Source organism: Oncorhynchus keta, chromosome 18, assembly GCF_023373465.1.
Source record: "Oncorhynchus keta strain PuntledgeMale-10-30-2019 chromosome 18, Oket_V2, whole genome shotgun sequence".
Taxonomy (NCBI): Eukaryota; Metazoa; Chordata; class Actinopteri; order Salmoniformes; family Salmonidae; genus Oncorhynchus; species Oncorhynchus keta.
The window spans coordinates 35194611-35214324 of NC_068438.1; the positions used below are offsets into that span (position 1 = coordinate 35194611).

The 19714-nt window shown below is 43.6% G+C and overlaps 1 protein-coding gene across 2 annotated transcripts; it reads left to right on the forward strand.

Annotated features, from left to right (window-relative positions):
- The first annotated feature begins 871 nt into the window (after nucleotides 1-871).
- Nucleotides 872-16569, forward strand: vwa7 (von Willebrand factor A domain containing 7). Of its 2 annotated transcripts, XM_052467991.1 has the most exons (18): nucleotides 872-990; nucleotides 1074-1192; nucleotides 3932-4177; nucleotides 6948-7181; nucleotides 7367-7463; nucleotides 7541-7675; nucleotides 7904-8099; nucleotides 9142-9311; nucleotides 11253-11365; nucleotides 11570-11686; nucleotides 11773-11976; nucleotides 12291-12423; nucleotides 12529-12681; nucleotides 12788-12880; nucleotides 13015-13295; nucleotides 13654-13790; nucleotides 14022-14181; nucleotides 14409-16569. In XM_052467991.1, exons 3-18 carry the CDS (start codon nucleotides 3938-3940, stop codon nucleotides 15018-15020), a joined length of 3075 nt encoding a protein of 1024 aa, XP_052323951.1. In that variant the 5' UTR covers nucleotides 872-990; nucleotides 1074-1192; nucleotides 3932-3937; the 3' UTR covers nucleotides 15021-16569. The 2 variants fall into 2 exon arrangements, with proteins under 2 accessions (XP_052323951.1, XP_035617766.2); XM_035761873.2 differs by having other exon boundaries at nucleotides 872-1192.
- The last annotated feature ends 3145 nt before the right edge of the window (nucleotides 16570-19714 follow it).

The window sequence follows — 19714 nt, forward strand, 5'->3', positions numbered from 1 at the left end:
TCCTGAAGAAAATAATGTACTTTTTATTCCATACATTTTCCCCTGACACCCAAAAGTACTTGTTACATGATGAATGCTTAGCAGGACAGGAACATGGTCCAATTCACGCACTTATCAAGGGAACATGTGGTCATCCCTACTGCCTCTGATCTGGCAGACTCAGTAAATATAAATGCATCGTTTGTAAATTATGCCTGAGTGTTGGAGTGTAGCCCTGACTATGCATAAATGTAAAAAACAACTAAATGGTGCCATCTGTTTTGCTTAATATAAGGAATTTTTAATTATTTATACTTTTACTTTTAATTTTGATACATATATTTTAGCAATTACATTTACTTTTGATACTTAAATATATTTAGAACCAAATACTTTTAGACTTTTACTCAAGTAATATTTTACTGGGTGACTTCTATTTGAATAAATTTCTATTAAGGTATCAATACTTTTACAGAAGTATGACAATTGGGTACTTGTTCCACCACTGTACTGGATATGTTACAGCTAACCTCTCTGTGCCCCATCTCTTCTTAGAACAAACAGGCCAACGAGCTGAAGTGCAATGCTGAGTCTCTCGTTGGTTAGCAACTGACCCCCTTTCTTTATAAAGTCATAAGAAAGGATCTACTAGGAGGGAGAGGGTGTGGAGAGGGTGTTTTTCATCATAGAGGCCGGACCAATGCTTTTCTTCCTGGGAGAAAAGAGAGGGAGTTAGGAATTGAGAGAAGGGGGAGGGGGGCCTTCAGTTGAACACTATGGCTGGTAATATATGCAGCCTTATTGTGGAGAGTCAATGCACCGTGCATTAATGGGGGGGGGATACCTTCAGCCTTCCGTTTACCCCCTCAGAAAGACTCAGTGTCAACCAGAATCTCATGCAAGCTGCAACAGCGGCGCCCATCCCATCTATTACTTATTTATGTATTTTCATACCAGAGAGGACATCTTGAGACAAGGCCCAAGGACAACGGACTGGAAGACTCAATAACGGTGTGATATTATAAATAACTTTTCTCTGGTTACAGACTGTGGTTGAAGGCTCAGCAGAACTCACATGTGGATTTCCTCTACAGACAGTTGACACAGCATGTCTGACACGTACGCCAATAGTGTCTGAACTCTGGAGATATATCAAACTCACTTATCAAGCAGGAAGTAGAAGGAACAGGATCAAGACAGGTCATGAATTAAGGTGAAAAAATGACTATGCGACGTACATACGTACAGTAATACATCAGATGATCAAAGTGAAGATGAGGGCTTTCCTCATCTGATATACACCAAGAAATTATAGTAACTAAAGTAATTATAAGTAACAACTGCTTATGAAATGTAATGCTATTCAATGGTATTTATTTAAATAATTTTAGGTTCATATTTCTATGGCTGAAATCCATGGTTACAAGTCAGCACAGGGGACTAAAATTGTTTATCTAATACAATATTATATAATACATGTATGTACAACTTTGTTTACTTTATTACTATGGCAATGATCATACACATTATTAGTTAACTTTGAGTGAGTTTGTAAATTCATTTTGGCTACTCCGGTTTCAGAGAACTCTCCTTTGAGTGTGCCAGAGCGCAGAATAACTGATGAATTTACTAACGTGTAACCCCCATTGAATATGACAGGTGTGAGTAAAGATTGGCAAAAAAACTGAATTAAATTGTTGCTAGCAGCACAGTTACAGTCACTAATGCTCTAGATCAGGGGTGTCAAACTCATTTCGCATCGTGGGCCACATACGGCCTAGGGAGATGTCAAGTGGGCCGGACCATTAAAATTATACCATACTCTGCTATAAATAACCAAAATATCATGTCTTTCCTTTGTTTTGGTGTAAAGAAGCACAAGAACATTAGGAAAATATTGAAATTTAATGAACTATCCTTTTACAAAACATTTCATGAAACACCTCATATTTCCTTAGACAAATGTGCAATTTACTTTTATCATTCACAAATATGCATTGCAACTGATCCCACTGATTGTACAAAGGCACAAAACTTTAATTGGTACTGAAAAATATAGTAATGCACTTTAAGATTAAATGAGACTTTTAAAGAAAGGAATTTTTAAACCACTTACACATACGCATATAAAATCTAAATGTAATCCCTGCGTACACCTTACAAACTAAGGAGAGTGATTTTAAATGTGTAATGAAGAAAGTGTTCGCCTGTCCTGTAAATCTGTAAACTTCATACATGAAACATACATACACATACAATACATACTGAAAATGTATGGAGTTGTATGAACAGTAGAATTCCATCACACAACTTTTGTTTTGAAGCTGCTGACTAACATTAAAGTGCACATTTTTTAAATCACCACAGTAAGGATTCATCTTCACAGAGCTGTATTCTTTCAATGCAAACAGTATCTAAGGCAGCATTTTAAAGGTGTTAGTCTAGTCTGGACTTGTATTTGTACCTGAAACTTGGCATCTTTTGGCCTGTACAAGTGCATCAACACCAGGTGTCATGTCCTGACTAGCTGTCACTTTCAGAATGTCATTTAAGTGCTTGTTTGTGAGCCTTGAACGCATTTTTGTTTTATTGATATTCATCACTGAGAAAATTTGTTCACAAAGGTAGGTTGTCCCAAACATGCACAAAATTTTAGCAGCCAGGGCTGTTAATTTGGGGTACCCTGGTAGTAGATACTGATAAAATCTGTCCAGACCTAGAGGCAAATTTGCCCTTCAAATCTGCCGAGTATTCCTCGTCAGGCTAATATTGGCAAAAGCTTGTCGCTTCTCGGGACATACAAGTTCAGCCGCCTTCATCATGCATCGTTTAACAAAGTCACTGTCGGAATACGGCTTCGATGCTAATGCTATTTCGCTAGCAATTAGGTAGCTGGCTTTTACCGCTGCTTCACTGACTTCTCGGCTCTGGATGAAAGTTGACTGCTGTTTCCTCAGACCCGCCAGCAATTCGTTAATCTTATCTCTTCTCAGTTGTCCTTGCAAGCCGTAATATTTTTCGCTGTGATGAGTCTCGTAGTGGCGTCGAATATTATATTCCTTCAATACCGAAACTTGTTGCAAACACACCAAGCACAAAGGTTTTCCGTGCATCTCTGTAAATAAATAGGACGTGGTCCATTTTTCTTTGAAAATTCTACACTCCTTATCTACTTTTCTCCGTTTGGATAACGACATTTTGGCTAATGATATTAACAACGTCGTAACAAGCAGCAGATGGCGCATTGATACCGTCTGCTGTTTTCAGTCTGTCTCAGTGATGCGGCTTGTCTTCTACTCTGATGGAAAGAGTGCGCCCCTTAGCGGATAATCCATGAATTGCAGCGAATTAAAAATATTAATTCCATGTCTTTTATGCATTTTTTCCACTTTCAAATTATCCTGCGGGCCTGATCGAACCTCCTTGGGGGCCGGTTCCGGCCCGCGGGCCGTATGTTTGACACCCCTGCTCTAGATTGATGAAAACAAGGCTCGTGATAGGACAAGCAGTAAAAGTGGTTGAGGTTAGAGACATGAAACTGATAGTCACTGTGGTGAGTATGCACAACAGAGAATGTGCTAGAAGGCTTCAGAGATTCCAGAACACTGTTCAGTTGGAGGTTTGACATTTGGTGAGGCGTATTTAGGAGACTTCACTTATCAATGCCCCATAAACATGGTGGATAAATGCAAAACGGTTCATGGCCTATTTTGTTCTACTTGGAAAATCTCGGTCACCACAAACAATTGTTTATGTGGCCACAAGGTTCAAGACACTCATCCTCCTGTTCTCACAACTAACACAACACACACAGGCACATAACACCATGTAACACACTGGTTTGCATTTTGTGTAAAGATACAATTATCAAAACAACATACCGAAGACCAAAGTCTAATGGAAATAATATGTTTCAGGTGTAATGTCTTCTTCTCCCCACCCTATTCCCCAGGAACTGATGATGTCACAGAGCAGGGGTCATGGTGGGTCAGGGGTTCAGATGAGGGAGCTGTATGTTCTGCTGTGTGTGGTACTGACTCTACCAGGCTGCAGAGGCTTCCTCCCCAACTTCTGGTCCCGTGTGTTAACCCTGTCCTTGGACTCCTACACACACCAATTCATCACTGAGCAGGGTGTCCTCAATGTCACTCTGGAGACACTGAGCATGGCCAACACACACCAGCACACACAGGAGCAGGTGAGGCTATGGTGTGTGTAAACACACATAATCACATTGCAGTACTGTGTTCCATCTTAAGAGTGTTTTATCCAGCTCCAGGTAATGCATGGAAGGCTGTCTATAGACACAAACATGTCTATAGACACAAACATGTCTATAGACACAAACATGTCTATAGACACAAACATGTCTATAGACACAAACATGTCTATAGACACCATGATGATGATGATGACTGCTGTCAGTATCACGACCAGCATTGTTTTATTGCTGCTTTTGGGAAATGTTGCTTTGGCTGCCTAGTAGCCTAGTGGTTAGAGCGTTGGACTAGTAACTAGAAGGTTGCAAGATCGAATCCCTGAGCTGACAAGGTAAAAATCTGTCATTCTGCCCCTGAACAAGGCAGTTAACCCACTGTTTCTAGGCCATCATTGAAAATAAGAATTTGTTCTTTGACTTGCCTAGTTAAAGGTAATAAAATACAGAATCAATTAAATAGATTTCTCAAAACAGAATTAAAAATATACAGTAGCTGCGAGCAGCAACGAACAGGGTTCACAGGATGACAGAAAGGACACAGTTGGATAACAAAGGAAGTACTATCATATAATAACTATATTCCTTCATGTACATTACATTTACATTTAAGTCATTTAGCAGATGAAATCTGGAGAGAATCTGATGTATGGTTCATTAGGAATACATATGCAAATGTAACAGTATAACTTTAGACCGTCCCCTCGCCCATACCCGGGCGCGAACCAGGGACTCTCTGCACACATCAACAACAGTCACCCACGAAGCATCGTTACCCATCGCTCCACAAAAGCCGCGGCCCTTGCAGAGCAAGGGGAACTACTACTTCAAGGTCTCAGAGCAAGTGACGTAACCGATTGAAACGCTATTTAGCGCACACCGCTAACTAAGCTAGCCGTTTCACATCCGTTACACAAAGAATGAGTTGAAGAGTTTAATTCCAAAACCCTAAATAATGTCACGTCGTGTATGTAGGTGGCTGGGAAGTCAGGCGCAGGAGAATCAAATTCGGTACAAATGGGAGTATTTTAATAACTTAAAACACAAACTCCTAAACCAAAGTCCATAATAAAATAAATGTGGGTACAAGAACCCGTCGCACACCAATCCATAAAACATGAACATAACAATAAACAATCTCTGACAAGGACATGAGGGGAAACAGAGGGTTAAATACACAACACTTAATGAATCGGATTGGAACCAGGTGTGTAAAACAAGACAATACTAATGGAAAATGAAAAATAGATCAATGATGGCTAGAAGACCGGTGACGTCGACCGCCGAGCACAAGCCCGAACAAGGAGAGGCATCGACTTTGGAAGAAGTCGTGACAATATATCAATTTTCAGAAATGTTGGTAAATGAGCTTTTATTGTTTAAAGAAATTATGAAAGAGATTGGTGTGTTTTTCACTATCTAATCATGGCATGGGGTTGTTCAATAGTACCACATTATGAGTCATAATACCCATAAAACCTAGCGTTCAAACAGGAAAATTATTCCAATCGTTTTTTCCCACAATTTTCCCCATAGCGGATTTTAGAAACACTTAAAACAAGGTCTGTGTTTCGTGTAGGCTTACCCTGGCGTGATGTTTTGTTAACCATGTAAATCTCTCTCAGACAACATTACTTTTATTAATACTCAGATTTGAAAAAAACAATTAGCATCAAAGTAGATATCATGGAAGACTTCAAATCCTTGCAAGCTCCTTTACGCCATCTGGTTTCATTTCAGAGAAACAAATAACAATGTTTTTTTGTGCAAAATGCTATATATCCACCTCACTCTCAGAGAAATAAGTAGTACTACTAGGTTTTACACAGTCAAATGTAACAATTAAATGTGCCTATTTTCCTCGAAAGTACTTAATGTCACGATTCCAAAACAATACAATATTACAGATAGCAAATGAATTATCTCACATCTTGGAAAAGATTTGCAATGTTGTTCTTCTTGTTGATGAAAGTCATGCTAATGTTGGGTTTTTGAGCTCGTGCCCAATTGACTTCCATTCACTCCTTGAAGGAGAGCGCTCCTCGTCCCAGAATCTCCCAGATTGCACCGTGCGGCCCATTGATGTAGCATGGGCTGGCTGCATACACAATGGCCGTTAATACAATTCAAAGGGAGTTTCCAATCTCCTTTAAAGTATCTCTGGCTCTGCTCAACTAATGAAGAGACATGAGAGAGCAGTTAGCTGTTAGCTACTTTTGGTCACTCAAAACTCTGTCAAGGTACATAATAATGTTTTTGAAATAATCACTCCTATCTTAAATTTGACGAGGTGTAAGCACTTCTGACACCCTGTTATGATGACCTTATGGTACGTTCAAGACAACTGGGAATTCAGAAAAAAAACGAGGTCATTTCATGACGTCTGTGATTTTAAGTTCGGAAGGTCAGAGCTCTAGAAAGAGGCCCGAGTTCCCGACTTCTCCGACTTTGAATTCCGAGTTCAAAACTATTTTTCCCAGTCAGAGCTATTTTTTTTCCTGAGTTCCCAGTTTGAACACACTGAAGTCAGAAGTTTGAGATTTCTGAGTTCATAGTTGTTTTGAACGCTGCATTAGTCAGATATCACAGGAGGTTGGTGGCACCTTAATTGGGGAGGAAGGCCTTGTGGTAATGGCTGGAGTGGAATTAGTGGAATCCATAATGGTGCTGTGAATTCATAATGACGATGACAATGATGATGATGAATAAACTCAGTTTCTGGATGATGATGATGATGTTGACGGTCTCACAGGCAGGTCTGGGTCGGGGGTTCTGGCATGCAGTGGGGGAGGTGGTGCATTCCAATGCGGCCATGGACTTCCTGAGCTCCACACGGTCCGACCCAGTCTACCACTTTGACTCGGAGCGCGTGGAGGAATCTATGGCGATGCTACGGCAGTTCTGGGCCCAAACCCTGCTCTCTGCACGAGCCAAAGAGTACCAGGGGGCGAGACACAGTCTGGGACAGCTGCTACACTCATTGCAGGTACAATAGGCAAAACACACGATACTCTGTAAGATAGCACATCATGTCAAATGTAAATATCACTCATCCAATAATAATTGGCGTTGTGGCAATTTGAATATGCAATGAGCCTTTTACATGAGAATGACAGGAGAGGTCCCCAGTGTCTGACCTGCAGGATGCTGACTGTCTGTCTCTGTGAACAGGATTTCTACAGCCACAGTAACTGGGTGGAGATGGGTCAGCACTCAATATACCTCCACCTGCTGCATCCTGGGCAGCCAGCCTTCCCTGTAGCCACAGGTACAGTTAAAACACATTGTGGGTTAAATTAATGAGATCTGTGTTCATAGTTCTCTTTGTCTATCTGTCCTCCCTAGAGGACACTCCTACCTGTATGGAGTGTCACAGCGCTACCTGCAGAGATAACCTCCTGCCCAGAATGACCCAAAGTCAGCAGTACCCTCTACTGCTCACCACTGGGTACTTTAGCACCTACCCACCCAAACCACAAGGTACGGAGGCCTAGCTATTTTCATTCCTGTGTAGATTGAAGAACTAACATCTGAACTAGATACAGTATATTGATTCAGTTATTTGTAATCATAAATATATTTTTTTGAAATACTTCAAACGTCTGCAAGCTTCAGCATGAGTGTGGTTTCCATTTGAAAAAATCTCTGTCACACTTTTTAATAACTTTATCTTTGATGAAGAATCATTATAAATACTGTGTTCTTCAGGGAAGTGTAGTCACGGGGGAGTACTGGACAGCAGTCGTCACCAGGGGGCCAAGGGGGGCATCAATAAGGACAGCACCTCCCCCCTCTTCTCCCCCCATCACTACCTCCATGTGGAGGCTGCCCGCCTCGCTACCACGGCAACCCTTACTGTGCTCAGAGACCTCCGAGACAGTGTGGGCAACATCAGCTTCCTCAGGTGGGGTCTATGTAGCCTTCATTATGATGTTAAATACACTTTTTAAAATAAAGTTTGATATGATTACATTTTAACTTGATCTATAGACAATCCATTTGTGCTGATATTCTGAACATGGTAAAAATGGTACACAGAACTCATATAATGTGTTGTAACTACTCGTGCTACTGTGTTTCCTGTTCTTGGCTGTACTATCCTGAGGGCAGACTGTTTCCTTCTGTTGGCTGTACTACTCTGAGGGCAGACTGTTTCCTTCTGTTGGCTGTACTATCCTGAGGGCAGACTGTTTCCTTCTGTTGGCTGTACTATTCTGAGGGCAGACTGTTTCCTTCTGTTGGCTGTACTATTCTGAGGGCAGACTGTTTCCTTCTGTTGGTTGTACTATTCTGAGGGCAGACTGTTTCCTTCTGTTGGCTGTACTATTCTGAGGGCAGACTGTTTCCTTCTGTTGGCTGTACTATTCTGAGGGCAGACTGTTTCCTTCTGTTGGCTGTACTATTCTGAGGGCAGACTGTTTCCTTCTGTTGGCTGTACTATTCTGAGGGCAGACTGTTTCCTTCTGTTGGCTGTACTATTCTGAGGGCAGACTGTTTCCTTCTGTTGGCTGTACTATTCTGAGGGCAGACTGTTTCCTTCTGTTGGCTGTACTATTCTGAGGGCAGACTGTTTCCTTCTGTTGGCTGTACTATTCTGAGGGCAGACTGTTTCCTTCTGTTGGCTGTAGTATTCTGAGGGCAGACTGTTTCCTTCTGTTGGCTGTACTATTCTGAGGGCAGACTGTTTCCTTCTGTTGGCTGTACTATTCTGAGGGCAGACTGTTTCCTTCTGTTGGCTGTACTGTTCTGAGGGCAGACTGTTTCCTTCTGTTGGCTGTACTATTCTGAGGGCAGACTGTTTCCTTCTGTTGGCTGTACTATTCTGAGGGCAGACTGTTTCCTTCTGTTGGCTGTACTATTCTGAGGGCAGACTGTTTCCTTCTGTTGGCTGTACTATTCTGAGGGCAGACTGTTTCCTTCTGTTGGCTGTACTATTCTGAGGGCAGACTCTTCAGTGTGAAGCAGCCTCCAGCGCTGGTGTTTGTCATGGACACCACAGGCAGCATGTTTGAGGAAATCACCGCAGCCCGCCTCCGTGCCCACTCTATCATCCAGGCCCGCGCCAACACTCCCGAGCAGCCTGGCACCTTCCTGCTGGTGCCCTTCCATGACCCAGGTGAGGGAGAGGGCATGACCAGGCCAGAGTGTTAGTTGACAGGGTTAGGGTCAGGGCCAAACCATGGAACCCTAAATGTTACCTGTGCCAAAAGTGTGTTACAGGCTAAACTCCTTTCTTCAGTTTTGGGGCACCATTTTACGTTAATTGTCTACAAGAATATCAAACCTATATGACAGGCATTATGTTAATGTTATATCTGCAATGTACAAGTTATTCGTTAGTTTATTAGGTTCTTCATTCGCTACTGCACTTGGAGAAGCTCCTCTTCCTGTGGTCCACATAAAACTATATTACATGAAGAAAATAAAAAAATATGTACGGTATACAGTGCATTCGGAAAGTATTCAGACCCCTTGACTTTTTCCTCATTGTTAGGTTACAGCCTTATTCTAAAATTGATTTTAGCCCCCTCATCAATCTACACACAATACCGCATAATGACAAAGCAAAAACTGTTTTTAATACATTTTAGCAAATGTTTTAAAAATGTACATAAGTATTAGGACCCTCAGTACCTTGTTGAAGCACCTTTGGCAGCGATTACAGCCGCAAGTCTTCTTTGGTATGACACTACAAGCTTGGCACACCTGTATTTGAGGAGTTTCTTCCGTTCTTCTCTGCAGATCCTCTCAAGCTCTGTCAGGTTGGATGGGGAGCGTCCCTGCACAGCTATTTTCAGGTCTCTCCAGAGATGTTTGATCAGGTTTAAATCTGGACTCTGGCTGGGCCACTCAAGGTCATTTAGAGACTTGTCCCAAAGCCACTACTGCATTGTCTTGGCTGTGTGCTTAGGGTTGTTGTCTTGTTATAAGGTGAACCTTTGCCCCAGTCTGAGGTCCTGAGCGCTCTGGAGCAGGTTTTCATCAAGGATCTCTCTGTATTTTGCTCCGTTCATCTTTCCCTCGATCCTGACTAGTCTCCCAATCCCTGCCGCTGAATGTAGCATGATGCTGCCAACACCATGCTTCACCATAGAGATGGTGCCAGGTTTCCTCCAGACGTGACACTTGGCATTCAGGCCAAAGAGTTCAATCTTGGTTTCATCAGATCAGAGAATCTTGTTTCTCATGGTCTGAGAATCTTTCCAAGCGGGCTGTCATGTGCCTTTTAGGAGTGGCTTCTGTCTGGCCACTACCATAAAGGCCTGATTGGTGGAGTGCTGCAGAGATGGTTGTCCTTCTGGAAGGTTCACCCATCTCTAGAGAAAAACTCTAGAGATCTGTCAGAATGACAATCGGGTTCTTGGTCACCTCCCTGACCAAGGCCCTTCTCCCCCGATTGCTCAGTTTGGCCAGGCGGCAAGCTCTAAATAGAGTCTTGGTGGTTCCAAACGTCTTCCATTTATGAAAGGAGGTCACTGAGTTCTTGGGGACCTTCAATGCTACAGAAATGTTTTGGTACCTTTCCCCAGATCTGTGCCTCAACACAATCCTGTCTCTGAGCTCTACGGAGAATTCCTTCGACCTCATGGCTTGGACATGCACTGTCAACTGTGGGACCTTATATAGACAGGTGTGTGCCTTTCCAAATCATGTCCAATCAATTGAATTTACCACAGGTGGACTCCAATCAAGTTGTAGAAACATCTCAAGGATGATCAATGGAAACAGGATGCACCTGAGCTCAATTTTGAGTTTAATAGCAAAGGGTCTGAATACTTATGTAAATAATCTGTTTTTAAAAATATTTTTTATAAATTTGCACAAAAAAACTAAAACCTGTGTTCGCTTTGTCATTATGGGGTATTGTGTGTAGATTGATGAGGAAAAAAATAATTTCATCAATTTTAGAATAAGGCTGTGCTGTAATTTTTTTTTTTTTTTTTTAAGTTAAGGGGTCTGAATACTTTCCAAATGCACTGTATATATAATTATATTGCGGTGCTACCAGTGTACGGTGCTGAAGTGAATACATTTCCCTGTGTTCTCTGTGCTCCAGGGGTGGGGCCGGTGTATGAGACAGAGAAACCGGAGGAGTTCATGAGCTATATGGAGAACCTGATGGCTCTGGGTGGAGGAGATGAACCTGAGATGTGTCTTTCTGCCATACAGGTAACACAGAGAGTAGCTACAGCTGATTTGACATCAAATTATTATCTTTTAATAACAGCATAAGATAACATACAGTAAACAGAACATCAATTGTACAAAGCAACAGCCAAATCATAATTTTCAGAGGAATTCATATTTTAGCAGTTTTTTTTACCCTCTCTTTATTGATAGTCTTATGTACATTCATGTACCTGTGTGTTACAGCTGGCCCTCACTCATAGCCCACCCCTGTCAGAGATATTTGTATTCACTGATGCCTCCCCTAAAGATGCTCACCTGTACAATGCTGTGAGGGCTCTTATACTCGAGAAACAATGCAAGGTAACACTTTTTGTTTTTGTGATCAAAATGATAAATGATAACAAAGGATCCCAGATAAACAATCCAATCCCTTCTGGCTCCACCAGATGACCTTCCTCCTGACTGAAGACCCCAGTCACAAGATGAAGGGCAGCAGGAGGAAGAGGAGGAGGAGGGAGACTCTGTCCCCTGACCGTTTCGCTCTCTACTCCTCCCTGTCCTCTGTTTCCGGGGGACTGACTGTCTTCACCACTAACTCAGACATCCACCGTGTCTCTACCATAGTTGAGGACAACACAGCTGCAGATAAGGTACTGCAACAAGGCAAAATGCTCACTGTGGTAGAGTACAATCATTATCTTCAGAGGTACACCTGCCCATACTGATCCACTATTTGTCTGAAATTAATAGGTTTTGTTACTATATGATACAATGCTAAATAAAATACTTTCTTAGAATGGTACTTCTCTGTTTATTCTTTTCAGGCAGGAGACCTGTCATTGGTATTATCCCTAGGCAGATGAGTTGCCTCCCACATGTTGCCCTAGGTCTGGGATTTTTAGACTGCAATACGTCATTTGGGAAACACTGCCCTCACGCCAAAGCCTTCTGTCTCCCTCTGTAGGTGACTCTGCTACATGCAGAGAGTGATAGTGACTCCAACTTATCCCACTCCTTCAGTGTGGACAATGCAGTGAAGTGCGTGACCCTTCACCTCACTGGAGACCTCAGACAATGTGTCCTCAGCAGCCCAACTGGTACGACTACACATTTCACACACTGACATGTAGATACACACATGGACGACAGCCTTTTCTGTATGACATCTTCATTCTCTCATTGTCTCCCTCCACCCCTCCCAGATCGTACTCAGTCTCTGTTGAATCAGCAGGGTCCCCTGGCAGAGTGTGAGCAGTTTCAGGGTCTGTACAGGATCAGCCTGCTGTCCCCTATAGAGCCAGGCCAGTGGCACCTCAACACCATTGCTGATGGTCATGTTACCTTTAATGCCATAGGTACCCCGTCTGTCACTATACTACACACAGTACCTGTTCCCACAGAGTAATCATGAGCAAAACTCGAGTAGGCCGACTGATAACAGAGTAATACCTGTCTCCAAAGCTGACAGCAATGTGGACTTCCTGTATTACTTTGCTGTGGAGGCCAATGGAACGCATCCAGGCCTGGCTAAAGTGGAGGGGAGTCCAATCGCAGGTGAGGGGGGTGTGGTTTTTGGCTAGAATACAGTATATATTTATTTATCCTTCATTTGTCTAGCCTATACGCTTCATGACAAAAAAAGTCATGATCACATCTATTCATCCATTTGCTGTTTCATGTCCGTTCAGGTGTCCCAACCTTTCTAGTGCTGACTGTCACAGGTCTATTGCCCAATGAGAAGGCCTCTTTCAGTCACGTGACCCTGCTGGGAGCCAATGGGGAGAGCCTCCAGAAAGTGTGGCTAAACTCGTCCTCTTCATTTGCGTCCTCTGGAGAGGAGCTGGTTGGCTGGATGGCCTCTGTTCCCAGGGTGCCGTTCTGTGTCCGTCTATCCGGCAGAGACGGGGGAGGGAACCGCCTGGAACGCGTCTCCACGGAGATGATCCAGCACACACACATTAAGATACAGGTACAACAACAACAGCAACAAACAGCCAACTGATACTGTACAGCCCAACATCTGGACATCATGGACAATAAGGCCGAGCACAATGCTGCACTGTGCATAACAGAACACACCACAAAAATCAGTTGTCAAGCAGAACATTACAAATAACAAGACAGTCTAGCACAACACAGCCATGAACACAATAGAAGAAAGAGTAAGACATTATGCACCTCCCTCCCTCCCTCCCTCCCTCCCTCCCTCCCTCCCTCCCTCCCTCCCTCCCTCCCTCCCTCCCTCCCTCCCTCCCTCCCTCCCTCCCTCCCTCCCTCCCTCCCTCCCTCCCTCCCTCCCTCCCTCCCTCCCTCCCTCCCTCCCTCAGGTCCTGTCTATCCCACGTCTGGTTCCTGGCCACAGTACGACAGTATTTTTTGATGTTCAGAACCACGGCCCCGCCCGAAACCTCACCCTGACCGCTGACGATGACCGGGGATATCTCTCTCAGAGAGGACCACACAGGTAGACAGGGCAAAACGGACCAACAATGTCAAACTGTCACAAAATGGCTAATTATTATAATAATGAATCATTTATTACACTTTTATAGCACTTTGCATTACAGACAGAATCGCAAAGCTCTTGTTAAGCAAAATAAACAACAATTAATTAAAAAAGATATACTGTATAGCAGATAGTAATCACTGCTCCCTACTCTATGTTATTTCTCATTCTAAAATGTTTTTCTCTCAGCCTCTCTGTGGGGGAGAGAGGGTCAGTGAGGGGGGAGGTGGAGCTCCAAACTCCTAAGGGGGCTGAGGCAGGAGGGGCTGTCACTATGACTCTGACAGTGCGAGTGCTGGACTCCCTGGACTCCAACTACGCAGTGTTGCACCTGACTGTGGTTCCTCCGGTGAGACCCATACACTGAGACAACCGAGCTTCTACTATGAGTACAATACATACATACTGTAGAAACAAGGCCTTTGAATCTCAGCTTTGGAGATCAGAAGCCTACTGGAATCAAGCATTCAAAATACATAGGGAAATGTCTATTTAATATACACATACTACCCCTCTTTATGTCATCATTTCCTGTGTAGTATACCTGATATCACATCCTGTCCCCTTCTCCCCCAGGATCCTGACATGTCTCCCCCATCATGTTCCATCATGCGAGTAGAACACACCTGCCCAGGCCCGACTCAGTGCACAGGAGTCAGATGGACTGTCTCTCTGGCTGTGACAGACAGGGGGTGCTCTGGCCTGGCTTCCCTCCAGCTCTCTCAGGGTCAGGGCATTCTCACCCTGCTCCACAGCCCAACAGACCCCCTAGGGGACAGCCTGGAGGAGAACCCCAAGCACAAACCTCAGAACCAGAGAGACAGTGAGAGGACAAGCCCAGCACATGGGGAGAATGGCTATGCTGAACTGGATCCCAGGCTGGTACAAGGTAACCCTCCTCTGAACGTGGCCCAGTGGACAGGTAGATTGCCCAAGCCTCTGTGGGTGAGGTACACCTCCCCCTGCTGCTCCCCCCAGGCGGAGCTCCTGGTGTGGGACGGGGCCGGAAATATGAGGCGCTGCCATCTGACCGCCAGCCAGCAGAGGGGTACACGGGAGAGGAGTGGAGTGTCAGACAGTGCTGGAGAGATGCCGCTGCAAAGTTGCTTCCTGTTGTTTTCATTGTTGAGTTTGATTTGGACTGTTCCCCTGTTGGTTGATGTGGGATCATTTCTCTATGTCAAATAACCTTAAAGATGTTCTGTAACCAAAAGGCTTCTGTTTTTATGGGCCACTAGAAGCACACTTTAGACTTCAGTTCCTCACTTGAACCTTTCACTGGAAAGCAGACAATGATGAATTAAGTTGATTTTTAAATAGTACTTTCTTGACATTGTGTCATACAAACCCTTATCCTTGTTGTCATTTGTTTTTGTTAATATATTTTTTTATTACCCCTTTTTCTTCCCAATTGGTAGTTACAGTCTTGTCCCATCGCTGACTCCCGAACAGACTGTTTACACCACTACAAGGTGTTAGAGACAAATAAATGCTGTGTCCTTTTTACCTTTTATTTAACTAGGCAAGTCAGTTAAGAAAACATTCTTATTTACAATGACGGCCTACCCTGGCCAAACACTAACCCAGACGAAACTGGGCCAATTGTGCCCTGCCCTATTGTACTCCCAATCACGGCCGGTTGTGACACAGCCTGAAATCAAACCAGGGTCTGTAGTGACGCATCTAACACTGAGATGCAGTGCCTTAGACCGCTGCACCAGACTTGAATTACCCGTGAATGTAGTTCACCCAGTCCGAACCATTCACGGTGGTGTTCAAATCAAATCACCTGTGTGCACCTACATTGTAAACGTTCATTCAAAGGCTAGGATGTAGCAACCTCATGCTGGGTATAGGGAAACGTTGAGTATCATGTAGTAGTTTAAACCTATCCATGTTACATTGAACTGGGTGAATGGAATATGAGTGACAGTCATCCAATATGCTGTAATAAAAATAAGGCCATGCTCATGAAAAAGAAGTCCACCCTCATCTTAAACGGCATCGACTGCCACTGGTCAACATGTTGTTGTTCTTTAACTTGCACTCACGCACACACGCATGGGCACACACCACACACATAAATCATTACCATGGACAGTCACGTCATATTTAGATTACATTGATTAGACTAAATCGTTTTTGGTAAATGTTAGTTGTCACTGTATTCGTGCTGGAATAGTGGAGGCAGCGGCTGTTTTCTTTGCCACTTGCTGTAACAGGTTGTAAGTGATAGTTGTTTAGTAGTCCTAACATTTCGGAAACATGAACTCGCTTGACCATGTTGTTGGTCATGTAACTATTTGTTACATGCAATATGTTTTGTGGACTTCACTGATGTTGCTCTCCGTGTTTGTAATGAAAGAAATGTGTGGTTCAATTTATTCTGCCACTGTGTCTTCGTATTGTCTCGGCCTTTAGGCCTATATATCACAGTGGCAAGGCATATGAACAGGTTATAGAGCAAACAATGCCATTATCACAACACAGATTGTTCTGTGTCTTATTTTCCTGGCTTGGCTTCCCTGGCGATTTTACCCAGGCACAGCTACTGTTTAACAGTCACACAAAACTTCTCCAGCCCTGGAACAGATCGATAAATTCTCCTCCATGGAGCTACTTCCTGATGCTAACCACTCCTTCAATGATATGCTGAAACATTGATTTGTGGTTTCAAGTGTATCTTGCAGCTAATGTAACAGTAAGATAACAATTAACAGGATTTGTTTTTACAACATCAACCACAACAATAAAAGCAGAAAGTCTACCATTTGTAAATGACTAGGTTTTTATAGAGCACAAATTCATACAGATATTTCTTTGGTGTTCAGAAATGTATACAGATCAACTACTCCGTTAACTGAAATACAAAGCCCTTATCGCTCAGAATATGAGCTAGCACTTGGAAGACCAGAACACTGTTAGATAATACTTGGCAAGTGCAGTATAAAACGGTAAATGATATGCACCTCATCTCTCTCCACTACTGAAAATGACTTTTTAATGAATCATTGGTCACCCTCTTGATTTTGAGCTGAAATAACATGTGGCTTGTTTACTTTACTCTGACCAAACATAACACCTAGTGTAGCAAGAGGTTATAAGATGGACTCTTACCTACTACTCTCCTCCATACTAAGTTGGAATGATCCACAATGGCAATGAAAGGCCCAATCACACCCCTCATGAACAGGACAGCGAGTATTAAGATGAATTTAACAGATACCATTTTTTATTTGACCTTTTTTCGGTTACTAGTCCAACGCTCTAAACACTAGGCTACCTGCCGCCCAAATGATGCCTTTCACTACGTACATGTTGGCCAGGTTCTTCTTTGGAACTGGATAGAAAGTTCACACGTGTGAACAAACTACATGCTGTCAGTGGAGACTGCTGAGGGAATGTCGGCTCATAATAATGGTCAGAATGGTGTTTCTTGTGTTTGATACCATTCCATTCACTCCATTATACTCCATTCCAGCCATTATTATGAATCGTTCTCCCTTCAGTGGCTTCCACTGCATGCTGTAGTATATCTCCAGCCAATTCAATTGTAAATGATATTGGGAAATGTACCTGTGCCTTACCATCCCATTCCTTACTCAACAAATGCAACCTAGTCACTTGGGCTCCTAAGTGATGCAGCGGTCTAAGGCACTGCATCTCAGTGCTAGATGTTTCAAATCTGACGGCTTGTATAGCCATGCCTTTAGCTCTCTGTTGCACCGTCTTGGCACACATATTTTGTCTTACCATTGTTAATGATTGTAATATTCACTTGTTACTCTCACAGCCGTATCCATTACATATCGATTACAATTCAGATTTCGATTGACGTCCCGCCAGAATTCAATTCCCTCAGGGTGGTTCAACCATTCTGGCATCACAGCCTCTTGTTTGCCACTGCTGTTGTACGAATAGACAATGACATCATCTATCATTACTGAATGGACGAGTTTTGGATTCAAGATCCATTGGGTTGCGATGCAATGAAGAGGAGGGGCTGGAAGACAACATTTGAAGTTATCGTTTCTGTAGCCTGTTTCAATAGAAAACATTTAGACAACATGGTGTAGTCGTTGTGTTTGCTGGGTTTAGCCTTTAAACAAAAGTATACCAAGTAAAACTGCATTTGGTTTGTTGTACTATGATACAACTTGGTGAGACAAGAATTCCAAAAGCATAACTGAAATAATGAATAAACCTAGGATGGAGAATTGCATTAATGAATTTACAATTGTGGTTATCATATTGCCAATAATATATTCTTGTTGGTGTATTCATGAACACAGCTTATGAGCTGAAGTGTAACAGGAAGTTGGCTTGAGTCAAATGACAGAATATCCCACTTTTGATGTTTTTTTAGGGCTCTGGAGTGGTGCAGCGGTTCGATTCTGGAGTGGTGCAGCGGTTCGATTCTGGAGTGGTGCAGCGGTTCGATTCTGAAGTGGTGCAGCGGTTCGATTCTGGAGTGGTGCAGCGGTTCGATTCTGGAGTGGTGCAGCGGTTCGATTCTGGAGTGGTGCAGCGGTTCGATTCTGGAGTGGTGCAGCGGTTCGATTCTGGAGTGGTGCAGCGGTTCGATTCTGGAGTGGTGCAGCGGTTCGATTCTGGAGTGGTGCAGCGGTTCGATTCTGGAGTGGTGCAGCGGTTCGATTCTGGAGTGGTGCAGCGGTTCGATTCTGAAGTGGTGCAGCGGTTCGATTCTGGAGTGGTGCAGCGGTTCGATTCTGGAGTGGTGCAGCGGTTCGATTCTGGAGTGGTGCAGCGGTTCGATTCTGGAGTGGTGCAGCGGTTCGATTCTGGAGTGGTGCAGCGGTTCGATTCTGGAGTGGTGCAGCGGTTCGATTCTGGAGTGGTGCAGCGGTTCGATTCTGAAGTGGTGCAGCGGTTCGATTCTGGAGTGGTGCAGCGGTTCGATTCTGGAGTGGTGCAAAGCTAGTGAGGGAGATGTGAGTCTCAAGCTTCAGAGATGTTTGCAATTCGTTCCAGTCATGGGCAGCAGAGAACTGGAAGGAAAGACAACCAAAGGAGGAATTGGCTTTGGGGGTGACCAGTGAGATATATCTGCTGGAGCGTGTGCTACAAGTGGGTGCTGCTATGGTGACCAGTGAGCTGAGATAAGGCGGGGCTTTACCTAGCAGAGACTTGTAGATAACCTGTAGCCAGTGGATTTGGCGACGAGTATGAAGCGAGGGCCAACCAACGAGAGCGTACAGGTCGCAATGGTGGGTAGTTTATGGGGCTTTGGTGACAAAACAAATGGCACTGTGATAGACTGCATCCAGTTTGTTGAGTAGAGTGTTGGAGGCTATTTTATAGATGACATCACCGAAGTCGAGGATCGGTAGGATGGTCAGTTTTACGAGGGTATGTTTGGCAGCATGAGTGAAGGATGCTTTGTTGCGATATAGGAAGCCGATTCTAGATTTAATTTTGGATTTGGTGATGCTTAATGTGAGTCTGGAAGGAGAGTTTACAGTCTAACCAGACACCCAGGTATTTGTAGTTGTCCATGTATTCTAAGTCAGAGCCAACCAGAGTAGTGATGCTGGACGGGCGAGCAGGTGCGGGCAGCGATCGATTGAAAAGCATGCATTTAGTTTTACTTGCGTTTAAGAGCAGTTTGAGGCCACGGAAGAAGAGTTGTAAACAACAGGTGTAGACTTACAGTGAAATGCTTACTTACTGTGCTGTTTACTATGCAAGCCAAATGTCAGAAGTCAAAATCAAGCTGGTGGAAGCACTTAATGGCAATGTCCATGCAAAAAAAGATTATATCCATGATAAGTCCTCTAACTAACTCTATGGGATGGGTGGCAGGTAGCCTTGGGGTTAAGAACATTAGGCCAGTAACTGAAAAGTTGCTGGTTTGAATCCCT

Excerpts from the sequence above, each read along its gene's own strand:
- vwa7 (XM_035761873.2), top strand. The coding sequence starts at position 3,938 with ATGATGTCACAGAGCAGGGGTCATGGTGGGTCAGGGGTTCAGATGAGG. Across the intron at positions 4,178-6,947 it reads ACCAGCACACACAGGAGCAG|GCAGGTCTGGGTCGGGGGTT; the intron begins GTGAGGCTATGG and ends ACGGTCTCACAG. Across the intron at positions 7,464-7,540 it reads AGCCTTCCCTGTAGCCACAG|AGGACACTCCTACCTGTATG; the intron begins GTACAGTTAAAA and ends TGTCCTCCCTAG.